At 38.9% G+C, this 21866-nt stretch overlaps 1 protein-coding gene and 1 long non-coding RNA gene across 7 annotated transcripts in view; one reads left to right on the plus strand and one right to left on the minus strand.

Annotated features, from left to right (window-relative positions):
• LOC141501700 (uncharacterized) overlaps positions 1–21866 on the plus strand; it is a 241135-nt gene that overhangs the window by 84900 nt on the left and 134369 nt on the right. The window lies entirely within an intron of this gene.
• NOS1 (nitric oxide synthase 1) overlaps positions 1–21866 on the minus strand; it is a 244590-nt gene that overhangs the window by 70777 nt on the left and 151947 nt on the right. For 5 of the 6 annotated variants that reach the window (XM_074205930.1, XM_074205929.1, XM_074205925.1 and 2 more), the window contains one exon: positions 9845–9971. In XM_074205930.1, the coding sequence (XP_074062031.1) occupies positions 9845–9971 (127 nt within the window). Of the gene's footprint in view, positions 1–4356; positions 9797–9844; positions 9972–21866 lie in introns of those variants that run through there. The other variant, XM_074205931.1, reaches the window with a different exon arrangement.

A 21866-nucleotide genomic window follows, 5' to 3' on the forward strand; every position in this document is an offset into this window, starting at 1 on the left:
AGAGATATTAATATAGCAGTCAGAGGCCTGCATAGGCGCCATGCAAATGACTTGACAAGGGCGGCCTGGCAAAGGTGCCCCTGTAAAAGGGTAGATTAGAGACACTTGTGAAAGTATCATATGCATATTAGCCTGGAGTGGGCCAGGTGCCCTACCTGACTGAGTCTTTCTGAATTTGCATCCAAGTAGAAACAATAGAAGCCTTTCAGGTGGACAATATCATTGTCTCTGGGTGGCTGTCAATGGTTGAGTGTATAGGCTCTCTCCAAAATGATAGGTCTGACTTTGAAAAGCAGGAATAGAAACCTGGAGGATTTGAAAAGCCTGGAGAAATTCAATCATGGCAGTCCATTCTGATCAAATCCAAAAAGCATTTATTACAGGCCTACTATGTGCTAAATCCTGTGCCAGGTTCAAGAGAGACAAAAATGCAAACACTTGGGAACTGTCAGATCCTTGTGAGAAATAAGTCAGTATTGGAGATATTTAACAAATCTTACAGTGTATAAAAATGTGATCTCTCCATTCATAAATAATATATCTATTTTCTTTCCTCTCCATCCATCCATCCATCCATCCATCTATCCCTCAAATTACCCAGCTATCATCTTTCCATCTATTTATATCTATCTTTTGGTCTATCCATTTTTCTATCAATTGTTCATCCATCCATTCGTCTCTGTCTATCTATCCATCCATCTATCTATCTATCTATCTATCAATCTATCTATAGTCTATCTTTCTCCTCATGATATATCACCATTCTGAATCTTTGCTGTTGCTATTCCCCATTTCTGGAATACATTTTCTTCCCTTCTGCCTTTTGGAATCTCTAGCTTCCTTCAAAGTCCAACTACCTTTTATGTGAGATCTTTCCTGATTCTGGTCCCAAATACAAACAACTAGTTGTTCCCCACTCCCAGACACAACCTTGTATTTATTTTCTGTATTAGATGAAAGAGGGACAGGGTGGAGATCTAATTTTAGAAGTAGGGAGACTTGAGTTCAAGTCTTACACCTATGTGGCCATGGGCAAGGCTTTGATGTTCCAGACAACTCTCCAAGATGGATGATGATAATGATGATGTTTGTCCTTTGTCCTCAAAGAAGACCATGCCATCAGGGAGGTGATGCAATGACAAGCATAGGAATTGGATTTGATTGAGAAGGGCTGAGCTAAGTCACGAGCCTCACTTTCTCCTCCAGAGCCATCTGGGTCCAGTGGCCAGATATGAATCAGGATGACTGGAGATGGTCCTGGATGTGAGTCAGTCAAGGTTAAGTGACTTGCCTGAGGTCATAGAGTTAGTAAGTGCTAGTATCTGAGTCTGGATTCGAACTTCTGTCCTCTTGTCTCCAAGACCAGTGCTCTATCTACTTAGTTAAAAGCTATCCGTTCTCTAAGGCCATGAATTATGGAGATGACAATGATTTCCATTGGTAGAAAGAATTTCCACATAAGTGAGTGCCTTATGCCAATGGCATTACATCACATGTATGAATCTTATCCTTATATTTTGTACATAGTTACACATGTATACTTTGTTTTCTTCATAGAAAGCAAACTCTAGTAGGCCAAGGAGGATTTTGTTTGTATTTTCATACCTCTAGTGTTTAGCAAAGTGCTTTACACAAACTAGGCACTTAATAAAGATTTATTGATAGGCAGGTAGGGAAACAGACAAGAAAGACAGATGGACAGACAGAAAGACAGATAGACAGATAGATAGATAATAGATAGATAAAAGAAGGAATGAATGGATAGGTAAATGAAGAAATAGATAAAGATAAATGATAGATATCAACATAGAAGTTGTCCTTTTTTGAAGAGAACTACATCAACCAAGTTAATGGTGCTATGACTTGCATGTTATATTTATTATAGTAAGGAGAATGTTGTGCAAAGACATTCTTCTCATTTACCTTTTTCAGAACCATTTCACCCCATGGCCTAATTTGAAGGGGGAAAGGACTTTTGGTGATAGTCTAAATGCTGCAGGAGCCTCTTGGCCTTTGAATATGGTTTCCTCTCTCATAATGGTAAGGTACTCAGTAATCTTACAGCACTAGGCAAAAATGCCAGTGTGTGATTTCTGGTGATAAAATGGCAACAACAAACAAATCTGTCTTGATGGACTAATCATTGTTATGGATTATATTTAATGAGCAGTAATGATGATTAGGATGTTCCTCTGTACATCAAGTCTATATTTGAGTTTCTCCAATCTGTTACCCCTGTACTCAGTTCTGTCCTCTGAGGACAAAAGGACTGTCTCATCCTTCCATTTGACAGACCTTCAAGGAATGGTAAGACCTCTATTATAGAAGGTACAAGCTTAAAGGACTAGATCCAAAGGTCATCTATTCTACTCCTTAGTAAGTATTCCCTCTCATTCAACCTCATGCTGAGGACTTCTCGTGGAAGGCAAAGTTATTCCCTTCCAAGGCAGTGTATTGGATAGATTTCCTTGTTAAGGAGTTTACCTTGATGGAGCCCATATATGCCACTCTATGACTTCTATCCATTAATCCTGGTTCTGCCATTGGGAGCAAAATGGAACAAATCAGATCCCTCTTCAAGATGACAACCCTTTCAAATACTGGAGGACATTGAATATCCTTTCTCTGTATTCTCAAATCATATTTTCTTTAGTCTAATTATTCCTAATTCTTTAAAATTTTTCTAATGTGATTCATTCTTTTCAAAAAATCCCTGAGAAATCTAAAATAGTTTATTCTCTCCCCCCCCTCCATCAGCCATATAATTATATATGGCCTTATTCTGATGGATTTGTGCCCTCATCAATTTAGAGTATTTGCTCATGTTGCACTTTGCAACCTTTCCCTGCCTGCCCATCCTGTGTGACTCTGATCCATATCTCCTCTTCCCCTCTTCTCCATAAATCTGTCCAGAAGGAATACCATATATACACAGAAGATCATTCAGGGGTTGCTTAGGAGTCTTGGAAACCAGAAGCTAATTTGGAAACAAGGGAACAAAGAAGAATACAGGGATGGCTCAATCCCAATTTGGTGACCTAGTTATTCTGACAGTATAGATGCCTTAGGGTGTGGCTACTAGACCAAAGAATTTCAAGTTGGTTGGGACCTGGTCTCTCTTATTTTATATATGAAGAAGCAACATGCCCAAGGTGACCCAGTTAATAAACAGCAGAACTGGACTGGATCTGAAACTTGGTCCTCTGACTCAAGAACTCATGGTTATTCCAAAGCACCATTTTGTCTGATTGGAAACATACAGGCTACTCTGGAAAGAAATATTTGAAGTGTCCTAAATTCAGCTTCCATTGTGACTGGCTGGCATATCCTCCATTGAATTAAAATGCTATTCAAATAAATAGTGAGGAAAATACATGGAAATGGCAGGAGGGTTGAACCCAAACATGGGTAGGCATAAATATGACTTCCTGGCTACACCCTGGCTCTGATCTATTGCACAATGTGTTTCACAAGCCAAGTTTTCTGTGGGGTGCTGAAGGTTACTGTCAGGGGAAATGAAAAACATCACCAAATGCTTAGAACAGGCTTTGATCAATGATGTTAGAAAAGGAAGGGCTGATCTAGGTTCATTCCTGGAAAGCCATCATCATGATTCTAATCAGCAGTGAATACTGAGTACCCGTCTGATCCCTGAACACTTCTCAAAGAGCAATGTGAAGTCTGATAGACTAGATGACCCCTAAGGTCCCATTCTAGCTTAAAATTTATGATCCTATGAATAACTTGACTTTGGTGCCTCATCTATAAATGAGAGGGTTAGACTAAATGTCTTCTGAGGCGCCTTTCAGTTTGAGAGGGATAGAGGGAATTCTGTAATTTAATATGAGTTGGACTACAAGGCTACTGAGTTGCCTTCCAAATCTTGAATTCTGTGAAATCCATGAACCAATGAGTTCAGTTTACCTCCGTTTATTTCAATTTCCCCTATAAAATAAAGGAGTTGAATGAGATGACTTATGTACCTTCTTAGTTCCAAATCTGGGACTTTCCATAGGTTGTCAGATTAGAAACTCTCTACTTGTCAACCATCAACCAACTGATCCAATACTCTTTACTTTTGCCTTGCTGTCTCCACAAAGGTGACTATTTTACTCCCTCGGACAATCTCTACCTATATAAGCCTCAGAATTCCTTATTCTCTGAGTGATCAACCATGATGACCAGATTTGGGTCGTGCATTTATAGGAATATAGATTTAGAGCTGGGAAGACCCTTAGTCCAAACCCTTCATTTTTTAGATGGGGAAATTGAGCCAAGAGAAAGAAAGTAACTTTTCTACAAGTGTCATAGGGTGATGGTGATACATAGCAGAAACAGGATTCAAATTTAGGTTACCTGGGTTCCTGGTTTCACTGTAACATTTTGTGCCCACATTCCCCAGGTCACCTGAGGAAAAGAGCAAGAGAAAGAAGAGGAGGATTCTCAAATGAGCCAACCTGGCCTGAGAGTGTCTAGTCTAGGGGATAAGCAGGATCAAGGGAAAGCCAGAAGGACAGAATAGGGGAGTGGATAGAGCAGCTGATATATGGGGATTTGGGAAACTCTTATATAGAAATTAGTTTCAGAACATAGACTATTTCTAAAATGTTTAGGAAACTAGTGTCAAGAAGCTTAGGAAAGAGAGTCAGGATTGTTTTGATCAAGGGATAGATTTTTGAGGTTATCAGTGGAGAACCTGGGATGTTACTACATTTAACGAGTGAAAGTGACTGGCTTGGATGAGAGAAAAACTTAGGTCCAGATAGTAACTATTTTAGCTCAACAAGAATCATGCCTTTACTCTCTCTCTCTCTCTCTCTCTCTCTCTCTCTCTCTCTCTCTCTCTCTCTCTCTCTCTCTCAATGGAATCTGAATAGAACAAATTTCTGGAGGGTGGGATTCACATCTGATTATGCTTAAGAGGTGTGATGAGCTGGAGGGACCACTGAACCCATTGGAGTCAGAAGACCTGGGTCCTTATTCTCATGCTTACTTTAAATAGTTGAGTAACCTTAGACAAATTATTGAATCTCTTTGAAACTTAGTTTCCTTTCTCTATAAAATAGGCACAGTCATCACCCTTCTTTGGTCTTCAGTTTTCTCAACCATAAAATGAGGCATTAGAATAGTGTCTCTTGTAAGTCTAAATTTACATACCTCTGTGGGTCTCAGTTTCTTCAGAGGTAGAAAGAATAAATTGGTCAAGATGTCCACTAAACTAAGTTCTTGTCATAGGTGAGATCTCAAAATGTAGTATTATGCTTCCTTATAGTCAGAAAGCCTGTGTTCAAGCTCAGTTTCTGAGACTAGCTTCCAGCAGCAAACTGGTATACTTCTGATCATATCTAGTTTCTCATTTGCAAAATGGGCATAATGATTATTATGCGACCTAACTTATAGGGTTTGTATTGCTGTAAAGTGCTAAAAGAGACCTCCTGATTATCACATCCAAGTTCTAAGTGAGAATATGAGATCACATTATGAGTATATTGTTCTCTTCTTAGATAACATGGAGTATTGCTTGAAGTGGTCCTGGGACAAGCTGCTATCTCAACTAATGTTTCTTATTGATAATGATGAGGATGTGAAGAAAAATTTGATTTTGGAATTTTGAATTTTTCCCTTCTGCTAGAGTGGATTTTCATCCATCTTTTTAAAAATATTGAAATGCAGATCTATTCAGACTCCTGTTTGCTCTCTGACTGGCTTTCCCTTTCAACTATAGCAAAGCTGTTTCAGGCTAGGTGGTGATTCCTTATTTAGATGTGAACAATATTGTCTCTTTGACCTTAATGCTTGTCCTTCCTTTTCCAAGAAGACCATGACATCAGGGAGGTGATGCCATGACAAGCACTTGAATTGGATTTGAGTGAGGGGGAACTATGCTAAGTCACCAGCCTCACTTTCTCTTGCAGAACTATCTGGAACTAGAGGCCAAATCTGAATCAGGATGACTGCAGATGGCCCTGGATGCAAGGTAATCAGGGCTAAGTGACTTGCCCAAGGTCATACAGCTAGTAATTGTCAGAGGTTAGATTTGAACTCCTGTCCTCCTGATTCCAAGGTCAGTGCTCTATCTACTGTGCCACTTAGTTGTCCTAACTCTTTGACCCTCTAGAGAGCATCAATACCCACTGTCAAGTTTTATCCTGCTCTTAGACTCCCTGGAGTGACTAAGGTATTGTTAATACCATCTGGAAATATGAAAATGACTCTAAACAGATTTCTGACATTTTGAAGCTGATATCAGTTCATTATTTTGCTAGGGGATCAGTAAATGTCATACTTTTGATGAGGTAGTATGGATAGGTGTGTGTGTGTGTGTGTGTGTGTGTGTGTGTGTGTGTGTGTGTGTGTGGCAGGGTGGTGGTGGGGGAGAATTACCCATTCTATTCTCCCTAAGCCTTGCAGTCATATATAAATCATAAAATGGTTGAGTGTCATGCAACTTCACTGAGAATAGACTGGATCCAATCTCCCCATTTAATACCACCACAGGCAGGGATTGATTGGAAGTCAACTGTCATCAGAAAACACATGTTGGTCGGACAGTCATGACTCTCTCCCCTTTCTTCTTGCAGATCCCCAAAGAGAGGGGAACAGCCTGCTGCAATGGGATGCTACCCATTGGAGCAAGTCTTGTGGGGACCACCTCAAACAATAACAAGCAAGAAGCAAATCTCCACAAGGCTAATGGAAAAATGGCCTTCTTCTCTGGCATTTCTCAGTTTTAAACTTGTTCACCAGAGACAGAAAATGACCTGAGCCAAGATTATTTCCCATCAATCAAAATCAATTCCCATCAAGACATGTGAAAGTGCTATTGTAATAAAATGGAGAGAATAGTAACAGAGCACTGGACTTGGAGTTGAAGAGATCTGGCTTGAAATCTTATTTCTAGATACCTGTTTGCTATCTACAGATGAGTTGTTTAATCTCTTAAGGACTTTGTCCTTGAGTCAGGATAACCTAGCTAAAGTTCCTCCTTTGACATATACCATCTGGGGAGGCAACTCTAAATGTCCAGGCACAAATTTAAGATTGTAGAGAAAGTGAGAATGGGTTATTGTTAGAGGGAGTTTGGTTACTAGGGAGTTAGTTCTCTATACCAATTAAATCATGAGTCCAGCTTTAGTTCTTCAAATTATTGTTGTTAATGTTTAATCACTTAATTGTATCTGACTCCTCATGACCCTATATGGGTTTTGTTTTTTTTTAGGCAGAGATACCAGAGTGGTTTTCCATTCCATCTCCACTTCATTTTACAGATAAGAAAACCAAGGCAACCAGGGTGCAACAGTTTGCTCAGGGTCACACAGCTACTAAATGTCTGAGGCCAGATTTTAACTCATGAAGATGAGTTTTTCTAACTCTAGGAGAGGGGCCAATGGCCCCAGTTCTTTAAATACTAATGATAATAACTAACATCATACCCTATGGTTTGATATGTATAGATAGATAGATAGATGGATAGATAGATAGGATTATAGCTAGACATATCCATATGTCTATGTCTATATCTATATTTTCATTTTCTGTCCATAACAACCCAGGAGGGTAAGTAATACTATAATCCTTAGGGCCTAGTTTTTATTTTTAAAAAACCCTGGGCAAGTCACAACCTTGCAATGCTTTAGGCAAAAGGTGCTGATCTATATCTGTAGAGGGAGTTTCCTCTCTTGGATGGTCCCGATGCCAATGGAATCACAGATCCAGTCTCAAACTCCTATAAATACCTAACCATACTCAGGCACACCAAAAACTGGCCTCCAGGTTAGAGCTATATATATACACTAACCATAAACCAAAATCTGGTTAGCATGTGTCATTACTCATAGACAAAGAATTCCTAAGGCTTACATTGTCTCACAACAACCATACAGAGTAGATAAATTCTGCAGGGATTGTTTTTAGAGGAGGAAATTGAGACTGGGAAAGGTTAAATAATTTGTCCCGGAGTCCATAGCTAGCAAGGGGCAGTGGGGTCGTACAGTGAATGGATAGAGTACAGGGTCTGGAGGAAGGAAGACTCATCTTTTTGAGTTCAAATTTAGCCTAAGACATTAGTTGTGTGACCCTGGGCAAGTCATTTAACTCTCTTTGCCTCAGTTTCCTCAACTGTAAAATGCCCTAGAGAAGGAAATAGCAAACCATTCCAGTATCTTTTGCCAAGAAAACCTCCAGTAGAGTCACAAAGAGTTGGATATGACTGAAATAATTCAGTAGCAAATATCATAGCTAGTAAGGGTCTGAGGCAAGATTTGAAATTAAGTCTTCCTGTCTTCAATTCTAGTGCTCAGTCTGGGGGCTCACTAGACATCAAATCCTACCTTCTACAGTGACAAGTGGTCACCCAGCTTTCATTAAAACACCTCCATGAACAAGCAGTTCCTCTCTTCATGAGGTAGCTTATCTCATTTTTTGGACAGTTGTTATGGGTTAGACTATTATTTTTCCTGACATCCATTTGAAATCTAACTTGGCAACTTCCACCCACTACTTCTGCAGAATAAGACTTAGCCCTGTTTCATATGACAACTTTGAAAACATGGATCATGTTTCCCCCTTAGGTCCTCTTTTTGCTTCAGACAATCTTCTTATGGTTTGTGAGTTCCTTGAGATCAGAGATTATGTTTGTAGCCTCAATTTAACACATAGTAGCTGCTTAATAAAATAATTATTAAGTGACTGATTGATATGGCATGTCTTCCAGACTTTTTACCATTCAAATCATCTTTCCTTGAATGACTTCCAATTTATCCATATCTTTACTAAAATGTTACACCTGGATCTGAACAATTTAACTTAAGGATCAAAAATGTGAGTAACTTGGAAGCAGCACATTTTAGAAGAACTCAGATTAGTCAGAGAGTTTGATTTCATATTCTAGGTGTGTTATTTACTACCTTTGTGATTTTGGCCAAATCACGTCACCTGTTTTGGGCTTAGGTACTTTACCTATAAAATGAATGAACTTAAACTAGGACCTCTCTAAGGACCTTCCAGCCATTGACATTCCCTATTCTAAGATGTCTCTCAGCTCTGATAGTCTATTTTCCAAGGACCCTTCCAGGTCTGACTAGAAAGAAAAACTGAAGAATCATACAGTTTTGAAAATATGCAGCAAATGCGCATTTATTTCCAGATATGTTTCTGACTGGGTGATATCCTCCAATGACCTAGACCTGAGACACATCTCTGGTCAGGCAGCTGGTTCTTTGCTCTTCAAATGTTCCATATTCTTCCATACTGTATTATACTATATTTGTTAATTGTCTGCTATGGTAGGAATTCTAAGTTATGGTGTCTACAAACTTGTAGTCTATGGTAGAGTGGACTTGGACACAACAAACATATTAGAAGAAACTGTGTTTTTGTGTGTGTGTGAGTGTGTGTGTATGAACAACTCTAAGTGTGGCACAATGGGGTGGCTAGGTGATGCAGTGGATAGAGCACCAGTCCTGGAGTCAGGAGGTTCTGAGTTCAAATCTTACCTAAAACACTTGACACAAGCTGTGTGACCTTGGGCAAGTCACTTAACCCCGACATCTCACATCCATGGCTGATTCCAGTTATTCATATCTGGCCACTGGACCCAGATGACTCCAAGGAGAAAGTGAGGCTGGTGATTTAGCTCAGCAACCCCACCCCCAACCTCCAACCTCAAAATTCAATTTACTTGCTGCCATGGCATCAACTCTCTGACATCATGGTCTTCTTTGAAAATGAAGGATAAACAACAACAAATATAAATTCAGTTTCATTCCAGTTTAGTTAATTTGACAAATTTATCAAACTCTTGCTCAACATAAGACAATCAGTCCCTATTAGCCAAGAGACTTACCTGTTCCTTTTCTGAATATGGGTTGTTCAAGACAACGGGCATGTTGTTCTTTCCCCACAAGTCATTGAAGACACGATCATTCTCCATCCCAAGCGGCAGAAGCTTGTGGGACTTTCCTTCCACGTCTCTGAAAATGAAAATATAGGGGAACAGGGTTCAGGGAGATGAAAGGGGAGACATCAGTAAGCACTGTTGGTTTATTCAACTGTCTCAATCTGTAAGAATTGAGAATGGGTCTCTATGGGACTAGACTTTCATAGAATTTTAAAATTGGATAGTTGAAAGTGATCACAGTTTTCACCTAATTCTAGCCCAACTCACATAGTGATGATGCTGGATCAGATTTGTACAGTCATAAAGAAGTGACTCAAACAGAGCCACAGGGATATAACTACCTACTTTAAAGGTGTTACAGTTTCCCATATGTCCACAAAAATTCCTGGACACAAAACATTATACAGTAATGATACTTTATTGATGTTTCCTTCTATTAGAGCTTTCTAGCATGGTCCCGCATATCACCTTTCCAGAGGACCTGATTTTTTTTCTACTTATATATATTTTCTCAATAGTTATAACTTTCCATGTTTTATAAAAAGATCTAAATATGTATAATGATACAACCAATTCCTCAAGTATTATGTTAACAAAAACACTTAATAAATAACAAAAAAACTGATTAAAAAAATTTCCACTAGGTCATTCCACAAATGTCCATTTAGCATTTACTTGAAGTTTTCCTAGGAAGGTAAAACCACTGTCCTTCAAGTCCTCCCATTCTACTTGGGTATAGCTCTCATTATTAGAAAGTTTTTCTTCTATTTCCATGGTCCTGAATAATCAATTATTGAGTAAGCTCTTATTAGGCACCAGTTGTATTCCAAGCTAAGGACACAAAGATGTATGTCGATTCTCATGGACTTTATATTTTACTGAATATGTTAAAATATGTACATAATCAATCAATCAATTAGACACGGGACTAATATGGTGTCAAAGAATTAATCAGCCTTCTCTCAAGTAGCTCCACTGTGACATAGATTATATATGCATATGTGAAATGTAAATATACATTTATGTATACATGTGTTTATATAGCTATTTATATATTATTTATATATCAAAATTATACATTATATATAACTATCCAATACATATCCATATATTATACATATATTCATATATGTATACATAGACACACACACATACACACATATAAGAGATAGATAATGGTAATTGTTTGGGGGTAGGAATAAGTAGTTGGAGATTAGAGGGTGATCAGGAAAGGCATTCCATAGAAAGTGGAACTTAAAGTCACACTTTGAAGGAACCAAGGGATTCTAAAATTTTAAAGATGCCTTTCCCAGAACCAGCAGGCAATGAAGATGGTGTGTTGTACAAAAGAATTTTGGATGATTTATTCAGAATAGTCTCAGGTCTCACTAGTTATGTTATTGTGGGCAAATCACAGCTCTGAATCTAACTTTCCTTGTCTATAAAATAAGAATAATAATGCATACACTTGCTACCTTGAATGGTTTATAAATTTCTAATTGGTACTAAATGTGAGTTATTAACTTTGAGTGTGGGTCACTTATAAAGGTCCATCAAAAAAAAGGAATTAAAGAAATTTAAATTTTTAGAGGAAAGGAGGTGGGAAAAGTAAGTGAGCTTGATGTTAGTTTATTTAGCATAGCTTAGAGACAGAAAGGACCTTAGACGTCATCTAGTTTTATCCATTCATTTTTCACACATAAAAAAAAAAATTGAGACCCGGAGAGTTTAAATATCTTGCCCAAGTCACACAAGAAGGAAATGATAGAGCTGGGAACTCAAGTACTGTGTTCCAGTCAGCATTCTTTCACTATGCTACATGTCTCTAAGACTCAATTTTCATCAAATTGGAAGGATTGTTAAAATTCTCTTCTCTGACCCCCCCCATTTGACTTATAATGAGATTTTGGCTTTGTGTATATCCAGATCATTTAATATGGAGGCACCCATGTGAAAATAGTAGAGACTTGCTTCTTGGAAAAAGTGTTCTGTATTTTACTATCATGTGGGTATGGAGAACCTCTTCCCATAGACTGAATGGTTAAGAATTGACTGTGTCTTTAAAATTGCCAGATTGGGATAGTCTGTATCTAGTGGTATGAAGATATTTGTGAAAGTCTTATTCACTCATAGCATAGGCACCATGAATTGATCTGGGTAAGGATTACCGCCTCTCCTCCATAAGCTCTATGACCCTGAGAAATGGATCTGGGGTATCTAGGCACAGGCATTGGAGTCCCTGGACCTAGAAACTTGAGCCATTGCAACTTTGGAGACAGAATTCCAGGCTGTATGTTGCTGTTAGCCCAATGAGTAAGCCCTAAGAAGCCAAGATGTTTGGACTTGTAACTTGGTAGGACCATGCTATACAGGAACTGACCTGATCTGTGAACTTAATTCTTTTACCCTCCCCAGAGACTACAGTAGGCAATGGGGTTAAACCATGCTCCTACCAAATGATAAGGGAGAGTTATATTTGTTTGTTTTTTTGCCTTATCTTTGATGAAAATATTCCTTTAAAAAGTTAATTGTCTGTTAGTGGTTAACAAGTGATTAAATGGAACTGGGGTACAGGAAAAACCTTAAAATTGGATGATTGTTAAACTTATTTAATGAGCTGATGCCAGAGGAGTCTGAGTCATAAAGCTGACACACCATTTTCCAGCTTTAATCAAATAAAAATCAATACTTCAAGACTCATGAAGGGTAAACCCTGCAAAATGGGGTCTCAGTGCTGACCTACCATGATAAGGTCATAATGAAGGTGCCATGTTGCCTCGATGGGCATGAGATGCTGGAAATGGCAATGAGGGCAGGCAATGAGATGCTAGGGATATACCCAATGAAAGATTGAGCACATCTGATGTACTTGTGCCAGCAACAGAGAGACTAGATTACTCCAAAGTACCCTTCAGGGCATAGGAGAATCCTGGGAGATCATAGTGGCCAGGGGAGTCACAGTTTTATATATAGAAAATGAAATAGTTAAATGATTTGACTAGTGTCCCACAGGTTCTATTGTATCTTCCTTGATGCATGCTTTTCATCTCCCAAATCCCAATTGTGGGGGATCTGATGATGTATTCCTTACTTTGGGAAATCCCTTGAAGTTCACTTGGGTCCTTTAAAAAACTTCCAACCAATTTTAAGGGGGTCGGGGAAAGAAATGTCACATGGGCCAAAGCAATGAGTCACCAAAACTCCAGTTGAAGCTACAATTTACAGGGTAAACAAAGAGCTCCCTAAAAATAACAAGGAAAACTAACAGTAGTATACTAAGAACAAGATGTAGAAAGACTGACAGGAAAAAAAAAATATCTATTCTGTTTAATCCGTGGTGGGTGGAATCCTGGAGGCAGAATGATTTGTAGTTCAGGGTGGAGAGAATTTACAGGGTCTCCCCTGGAGATCCTGGAGGAACTACCAGGAGCTTAACTCTCCCACGTATAGCTTCAGGAGGCTGGGGATGGTTTGGGGAGAAATGTGGTGGATGAGATTCAGATCCAATAGGATTCCATGGAACTGTCTATGTTCTTTCATTGTGTGAAAATGAGGAGACACTTCAAAGCATTTGAAACAAGTAGGACATTTGTTGAAGTTTGAATTTGTAGGGATGAGATTTAATTTTAGCAGGAAACACAGTGGAAAAGCTGATCTATTGAGGATAATTAAATTTGGATGCTGCCCTTTGTTGACTGTGTGACCCTGAACATATCACTTGACCTCTCTGGGCTTCAGTTTCCCAATCTATAAAATGAAAGGGTTGCACTAGATGACCTCTAAGGTCCTTTTCAGCTCTTTATGATCTTAAATTTATCAGATAATCTCTTAGGCACATCAAAAGAAGATGAACCAAATTCATTGTTAATGGAAGTAGACTGGTGTCATGAAAAGTACATTGGTTTTAGACTCAGAACATAAGAACTGAAAACTTAGCATTGGCATATCCAATGGTGTAACCCCATTAAGGCACTTAAGATCTTATCTCAGTTTTCTCATTTGTAGAATGGAGCTATAAATACTTTATGTGGGGGCAACTAGGTGGGGCAATGGATAGAGTACTGGCCCTGGAGTCAGGAGGACCTGAGTTCAAATCCAAACTCAGACATTAATAATTGTCTAGCTGTGTGACCTTAGGCAAGTCACTTAACCCCATTGTCTTAAATAAATAAAAATACTTTATTTGTATATGTTTATGGATATATATATATATATATATATATATATATATACATGTATACAAACACAATATACACACATGTAAGTATACATAGGCATATATGGTCAAACACTTATCTACATCTAAGACTATCTCTACATCTATCCAGGCCCATGTCCACAGCCATAGCAATAGCTATATTTATATCTATGTCCTCGTTTATCTCCATCCATGTTTATAAATGTTTGGTCAATGGGAGCTGATACTCAAGATAAGTAAGAAAAGAGTAAGGGAGCAGCTGATTGCCCTTGATGAATTCAAGTCATTTAATTCAGTTGAATTATATATGAGGGTACAAAACAATGGGTAGATGAGATTGTTCAACCACTCTCCATGATATCTGTAAGATTGTGTGGAATGAGTGGTGCTACTGATTGGAGAAGAATCAATGTCCTAATTTTCAAAAAAAGAGAAGAGAATGGAAGCTGTAAACTTTGATTCCTGGAAAGCATTTTAGAAAGTATGCCTAAAGATATGGTTAATAAACAGTAACAAAGGAAAGCAATGACTACAGAGAGTCAATATTACATTAGTAAGAGTGATCTTGCTAAACTGACCTTAAATTCCTTTTTCAACCAGGTTACTTGATTTGCCAGGAGGACACTATCAAAATACTTCATTTAGATTTTAGGGAAGCATTTGATAAAACATCTCCTGTTCTTCTTGGGGGAAATATGGATAGATGTTGAATAGAAGATAGCTTTAGAATTAATTGAATGGTCAGCTTCAAAGGGTAGTCATAAAGGGTTCAGAGTCAACAGGGCAGGAGTAGTCCAGTGGATTTCCCAAGGGATCTGTACTTAGCCATGTGGTTGTTCAACTTTTTAATTTTTGAATTGGATAAAGGCCTCAATGGTCACACTAGTCAAATGCAAAGCTGATGCAAAGTTGAAAATGAGAGCTAATACATGGTATGATGGAGTTAGGATAGAAAAAAGATAAAACACTAAGATAAGTAGAATCTTGAGCAATTTAATAAGAATAAATGCCAAATTTTTCATTTGGATTTTAAGAATGGACTTTAGAAGCAGTGAAGAGGGAAGTAATGGTTAGACTTGAGTTTTTCTTAAAAAAGATCTTTTGTTGATTGTTCAATATGAATTAACAGTGTAGTATGGAAATGTAAAAGTTAGTATAGTATTAGGATGCATTAAGAGAAGCATAATGCTCAGAAATAGAGAGAATCCCACAGTTAGGAAGTATAATGGATAGTGTACTGGGTTTAGAATTACAAAAGACATCTTCATTGGTTCAGATCTGGCCTTCAACTTTTACTAGCTGTGTGACCCAGGTAAATCACTTAACCATTTGCCTCAGTTTCTCTTCTGCAAAATGAGCTAGAGGGGAAAAAACACCCCTGTTTCTTTGCTCAGAAATTCCCAAATGGGGTCACAATCATGAGTGAATAATAATCCCACTGTTGAACAATTGAACAATAATCCCACTGTTTTCTGCCTTGGGCAGGTCCTATTGAAATTCTTGTGTTCTCTTTTGGTACCATATTTTAGGGAAGATGGTAATCAGATGGAGAGCATCTTGAGGAGGGCAATCAGGATAGGATCAACCATTCAACAAGCAATTATTAAATGTTTATGATGTTTGAGGAACCAAACCAAGCACAGGGGCTGTAAAACAAGGAAAAAGTCCCAATGGTTCCTGCCCTAGAGGAGCTCATCTCTGAATGAGGGGTCACAGATTGAATTGGACAGACACTCTGGAAGTCACTGACTCTAATCCCTTCATTTTACTGAAGACACTGAGGAAAGGGAGGTTAAGTGACATGTCTAGGATCACAGGATAGGAATCATTAGATATATATTGCAAAGTGATCTACTTAGGCTTGATTTAAAACACAATTGAAATGGATTGCATTCAAATTTGGAAGCAGATCTAGAACATGCGCCTTGATGTTGCAGGGACAGAAGACTTGGTGTTGGCTTCCCTGTCCCCTGGAGGCAAGGCAGAGGGGACCAGCCAGCTGAAGCATGGCTAATTTCCCTCAGTTTGCACAATAACTAATTACAGCCCAATATCGAGTAGCAAATGTTGAAACAACATTGCAGAAGTCAGGTCTGAAATGAAGCCTCAAAAAAGGATCGGGGAAAAAAAAGGATCGGGTTTGTTTCAGTAATAGCTTACTTGTCTCTGATCTTTCATTTGTGAGTCTCTGAAAATAGGAGATGCCCAGTCAGATTGCTGCTGCCCTCTCCTCTCCTACCCACACTACACAGACCTCAAGGAGGGACCTAGTCCAGTAAACATAGGTTGAAATGGGCAGAATTACTGACTAATCTGAGACTCAAGGTTCACTTATGAACAGGCCTAAGGAGAGAAGCAGCCAGGGTGACAGATTGAGTCAGGGAAGAAAAACACCCTATTAATGAGAATAAGAGGTCTACCTTAGGTAGTGAGCTCTCGTTCCCTGAAATTCTTCCAGGAAAGAGCAGATGGTCATTTGTCAGGTATGCTACATGGGGAATTCTTTTTAAGGGATGAACTATATTACTGAGATCTCTCCTAATTCTGGGGGCTGTAATTGGAAATAGGAATTGAGGGAGAAAAAAATTAATGGATGTTTCAGGTGTTATGAACCTGGGTAACTGGGAAGATTGATGGTGGAATCCTCAAAAGAAGTAGGGAATCTTAGATTCCAGGATCAAAACTTTAGGGTTAGAAGGCGCCTCATAGGCCATCTAAATCAACTTCATCCTATTTTACAGTTGGGGAGGCTGAGGTATAGAGAGGTTAAGTAACTTGGTCCAGATCTTGGAGATAGTAAGTGGCACAGTATGATGCAGTCAGATGATCTGACCTCTCTAAGTTGTTTCTGGTTCTAACTGATCCTCTTTTACAACAACCTGTATTTATCTTGTTGTACAGATTTTTTAGCATGCTTCTTCTACATTAGACTGAGAACAGGGACTGGTTTCTGCTTTTCTTTTTATTCCCAGTGTTTAACATGATGGGTGGTATACCATAGGTGATTAATAAATATTTATTGTTTCCAGTTACTATTTTAGAGTTTCCTGGAATTCTGAGATATTACAATCAAACAACCTTTATTAAAAACCCATTATTTGTTAGGTACTGAGCTAAGCTAAGCATTAAGTATATAAAAAGACAAAAGACAGTTATTGTCTTCAGGGAGTTTGCAATCTAATGGAAGAGACAGGATACATATATATATATATGTATATACAGAAAAATAGAAAGTAATGAATAGGGGGAAGGTCTATATGACTTGTCAAAGTTTGGAGAGCTAGTATGGGTCTGAGATAGGACTTGAGCCACGATCTCCTGACTTCAAGACTAGTCCTCTATCCATTCATTGAATTATAGGACAACAGTATCACAGAGTCTACCAGGAGGAAAGAACCTCAGTGGCCATCTAAATGCAATTTATCCATCAAAAAATCCTCACTCTAACCTACCCAATTTTATTGGAAGATCTTCACCTCTTGGGGAACCCATTCTATTTCTGGACAGCTCTAATTTTGGACAATATTTCCTAACAACAAACTTAAATTTGCTCATTGCTCACCTATTGCTCCTGGTTCCATCTTATTTGCGGACAAGCAAGATGAGTCTAATCTTTCCTCAGACTCTTCACTTCCCTAAGCTAATTCCTTCATCTATTCTTTAGACGTCATGGACTCAAGGTCCTTTATCATTTGGGTTGTTTTCCTCTAGACACTGTCCAGCCTGATCAAAAATTGTCCCGAAATCATGATGCTAAGAACTGAACCCTGTACTTCAGATGAGGTCTACTGAGGACAGAGTATGATGGGGCAGTGCCTGAGTTCAAAGGGATCTCACTGACCATCTCTTCTAATCTGTCCCTGTCCAATAAGGACAAGTGATATTCCAGGCCCTGATTGAAGCCCTTGAGGAATCACAGGGCTCTTTCTCACTCTCAGAGAAGTTTTCAGCTGTGAGAAAGAACATTCTGTTTTCCTCTCTTCAGAATGTCCTCTGTTAACATTCCCTAAGTGGCTCTTGAGCAGGAGTAAGTGGCATGACTATTGAAAGGGGTGATAATCAGAGCAAATTCTCCATGAAGGAGTCGGAGTAGAGGATTCCTCTAAAGGTCTTTCTGGAGTTTATATTCTTTGAGTTTCCAGTGCCTGGGGCAGAGCTCTTTAATAACACTTTCAAAAATTGTTTGATGAGGGTGTTGAAAGAGGAATCCTTAAAATATGGAGTCTGTGAACCCATTTAAAATCTTTTGTTAACTGTATTTCAATATAATTGCTTCTTTTGTAATCCTTTGTATTTTATTTTATATATTTACAAACATGATTCTGGATCCCTAGGCTTCACCAAACTGAGGTCCAGGACACAGAAAAAACTAAAAATCCTTAGTCTAGAGAATCTCTCTGAGATCTCTTCCAGAATTCACATGATTTGACTTTATAATTTCTGGCACAAAAGAGATGCAATAACAATTTTTTTCATCATTGATTGATTGATTGATGGATGGACTGTGTGTGTGTGTGTGTGTGTGTGTGTGTGTGTGTGTGTGTGTGTGTGTGGTGGGGGAGAGGAGGTGATTAGACTAGGTCAGAGGTTCAAAATTTGAGCCAGTGAATCTAAAATAATGTTTTTATTAATTCTATTTATTTATTTATTTGTTTGTTTATTTTTAGGTTTTTGCAAGGCAAACAGGGTTAAGTGGCTTGCCCAAGGCCACACAGCTAGGTAATTATTAAGTGTCTGAGACAGGATTTGAATCCAGGTACTCCTGACTCCAGGGCCAGTGCTTTATCCACTACACCACCTAGCTGCCCCATAGTAATTGTATTTATTTTTCAAATCTGTATAGTTTGTCTTATGCATTTAAGATCAGACTTACTCTGTTTGGTCACAAGGAGGTAGAACCAGAAGCAATGGGTGAGTATTATCAAGAAGCAAATATAGGCTTGATATCAGGAAATCTTTTAAATAATTAGAGCTGTGCAAAAGTAAAATGGTACCCCAAGAGGTGAGGGGGCTCTCCCTCTTTGGAGATCTTCAGGAAAAGCTGGGTAGGTTTAAGTGGGGGATACCTTCGGTATATGGGCTGGATTGAGAGGGAGTCCTTTACTAATCTGCTCAAGGGGACGAAAATGTTAAGAGCCCCTGGTTTAAAGGATCTCTCTAAGACCCTTTCCAGAGTTTCTATCCTTTGACTCATAATTCCAGGACATAAGCCTGTGAGTGAGTAGGGAGACCTCGAATCTGTGCCTGGATACTGCAGGGAGAGAAGATCTTGTTTCAGCTCCTCTATCTCTAGGAGGAGGGCAGTAAGGACCAGCCAGCTGAAATCAAGGTTAATTTTGCTTGGTTTGCACAATAACTAATTATCCCCCAGTGTCAAAGCAATAAGTGTCGGAGCAACATTGCTGTAGGCAGGACTGAAATGGGGCATGCAAAGAAGGGCTGTGATGGGTTTAATAACAGCTTGGTTGTCCCTGATCTTTCATACATGAGATCCTGGCTGTAAGATGATAGCAGAGGCACAAATCTTGGCCAGAAATAGAGTTCATGACAGCATCAATCAGGGCTGTAAACTGGGCTGTGCTCCAATCTAGGAGGACAACATCAGAAGGTAGTGAGTTCCCTGTTGCTGGAGGGCTCCTAGCAAAGAATGAATAATCATTCACCCAGGATACTGAAAAAAGAATTTTTGTTAAGGAAGAGTAGACCACAGGGTCTCTGAGCTAATTACTCAGCTAAAAGAATGTGAATTTGTAATGTAAGAGATCATATGGGCATTATTCCCCATCAGAGGACCTTGTTTTGAAGCCTGGCCCTGACAGCTACTAGTTAAATGACCTTAAGCAAGTCAATTCATTTTCTCATAATGATAACTGATAGCCCACATATATTTTTGTATATACCTTTATTCAATTTTGCCCTTGAGAAGCAGGTGCTACACGACTAATGTCCTGAGTCCTTCAATAGGATGATTGATTTAGTGCTGGAAGGGACTTAGGGCTTATAAAAATTCAGCCACTTTGTTCTACACATGAGAATAGGGAGGCCTCAAGAGTTGAAATGTCTTGCCCATGACCACATAGCAAGTAAGTGGTAAAACCAGGATTCAAATCCAAGTCTCTTCTCCTTTTTGTGGCTAAACTTCTTGAGAAAACCCTCGGTTTTCTTTCCTCTCAAACTCTTCTTAACTCTCTATAGTCTGACTTCCAACTTCATCATTCAACCAAAAAAGCTCTCTCCAAAGTTGTGAAGGACCTCTTACTTGCCAAATCCAATGGCCTTTTTTCAAGCCACCTTATCCTTAACCTTCTGAAGCCTTTGACACTGTCTCTCTGGGTTTCTGTGATGCTACCTGTCCGGTTCCAATTGTACCTTACTTTTCTTTACTGATTCCCTCCATCCCCTACTAATTAGTCTGACTATATTAGGTAAAAGTAATATAGTCAAACTAATTTGCTAACAGCAACTTTTTTATTTCTGTATAATTGATACATCAAATCGATATATTGATGAATTCCATTGAAATTCCATGCCTACCTATAACTTAACTCTTAGGTTTGGAATGACTTGTCCATGGTCATACATCCAGTCAAGTATCAGAAATGGGACTTGAATCTAGGGTTTTCTGAGTGCAATACCACCATTCTATCTACCATACCAGGCTTTCCCTCTCCCATGTAAAATGGAGGTTATAAGTTATTCTACAGATGAGGAAACAATCAGTCCTTCAATGTTTATTAAATGCTTACTGTGTGCCAGACATTATGTGATGTGCTGGTGACACAAAGGAAGGTAAAACCACTGTTCCTTGCTCTCATGGGGATTATATTCTAATGGGAGAATAGAAACCACTTCAGGGTAAGCCATTTGCTCAGGATTCTATGGAAAGACAAGAGTAGAGCATGGGTTGAAGTAGGGAAAGACTTGAGACTGTAAGACCCTCCCCTTCCAATAGGTTATTGTAATAGCCCAGTTTGAGGTGTTAAAGACCTGACCTAGGATGGAGGTGGTATGAGGAGAAGGGGATTTATTTGAGAGATATAATGAAGGTAGACATGATAGGACTTGATCACTATAGAAGGGGTGAGAGAGAGTGGGGAGTCAAGGATCACATCTAGATGTGAGGCAGGGTGATTAGGAGGAGGATGATAGCCTCAAACAGTGATAGGAAAGTTAGAAAGAGGGAAAAGCTGGGGCAGGGATGATAATGAGTTCAGTTTTGGACATGATGATTATCAAATGTCTAAGGGATGTCAAGTTTGAGAAGTCCACTAGACAGTTAAACAGCACAGAGTGAATTTAGGGCTAGACAAAGAAATCTGCATAGAAATGATTGAATCCACAGGAGCTTAGGAGATCACCAAGTGAAATAGTGTAGAAGAAAAAGATAAGTAGGGATGGGACAGAGCAATGTGTGACCCCATGGTTAGCAGATGAGACTCGGATAAAGATCTAGTAAAGGATATATATTTTTAGCTTTTGTTAGGCAGTGGGGTTAAATGACTTGCCCAAGGCCACACAGCTAGGTCATTCTTAAGTGTCTGAGGTCGGATTTGAACTCAGGTCCTCCTGACTCCAGGGCTGGTGTTCTATCCACTGTACCACCTAGCCACCCAAATAAAGGATATTGACAACGAACAGTCAGATAGGTAGAAAAACTTGGTGTCACAAGGGAGAAGAGAGTTGATAAACAATGTCAAAAGCTGCAGAAGGTCAAGGACAATGAGGATTGAGAAAAAAAAAAGTCATTGTATTTGCAACTATGGAGAGAGC

This window comes from Macrotis lagotis, chromosome X, assembly GCF_037893015.1.
Source record: "Macrotis lagotis isolate mMagLag1 chromosome X, bilby.v1.9.chrom.fasta, whole genome shotgun sequence".
Lineage (NCBI taxonomy): Eukaryota > Metazoa > Chordata > Mammalia > Peramelemorphia > Peramelidae > Macrotis > Macrotis lagotis.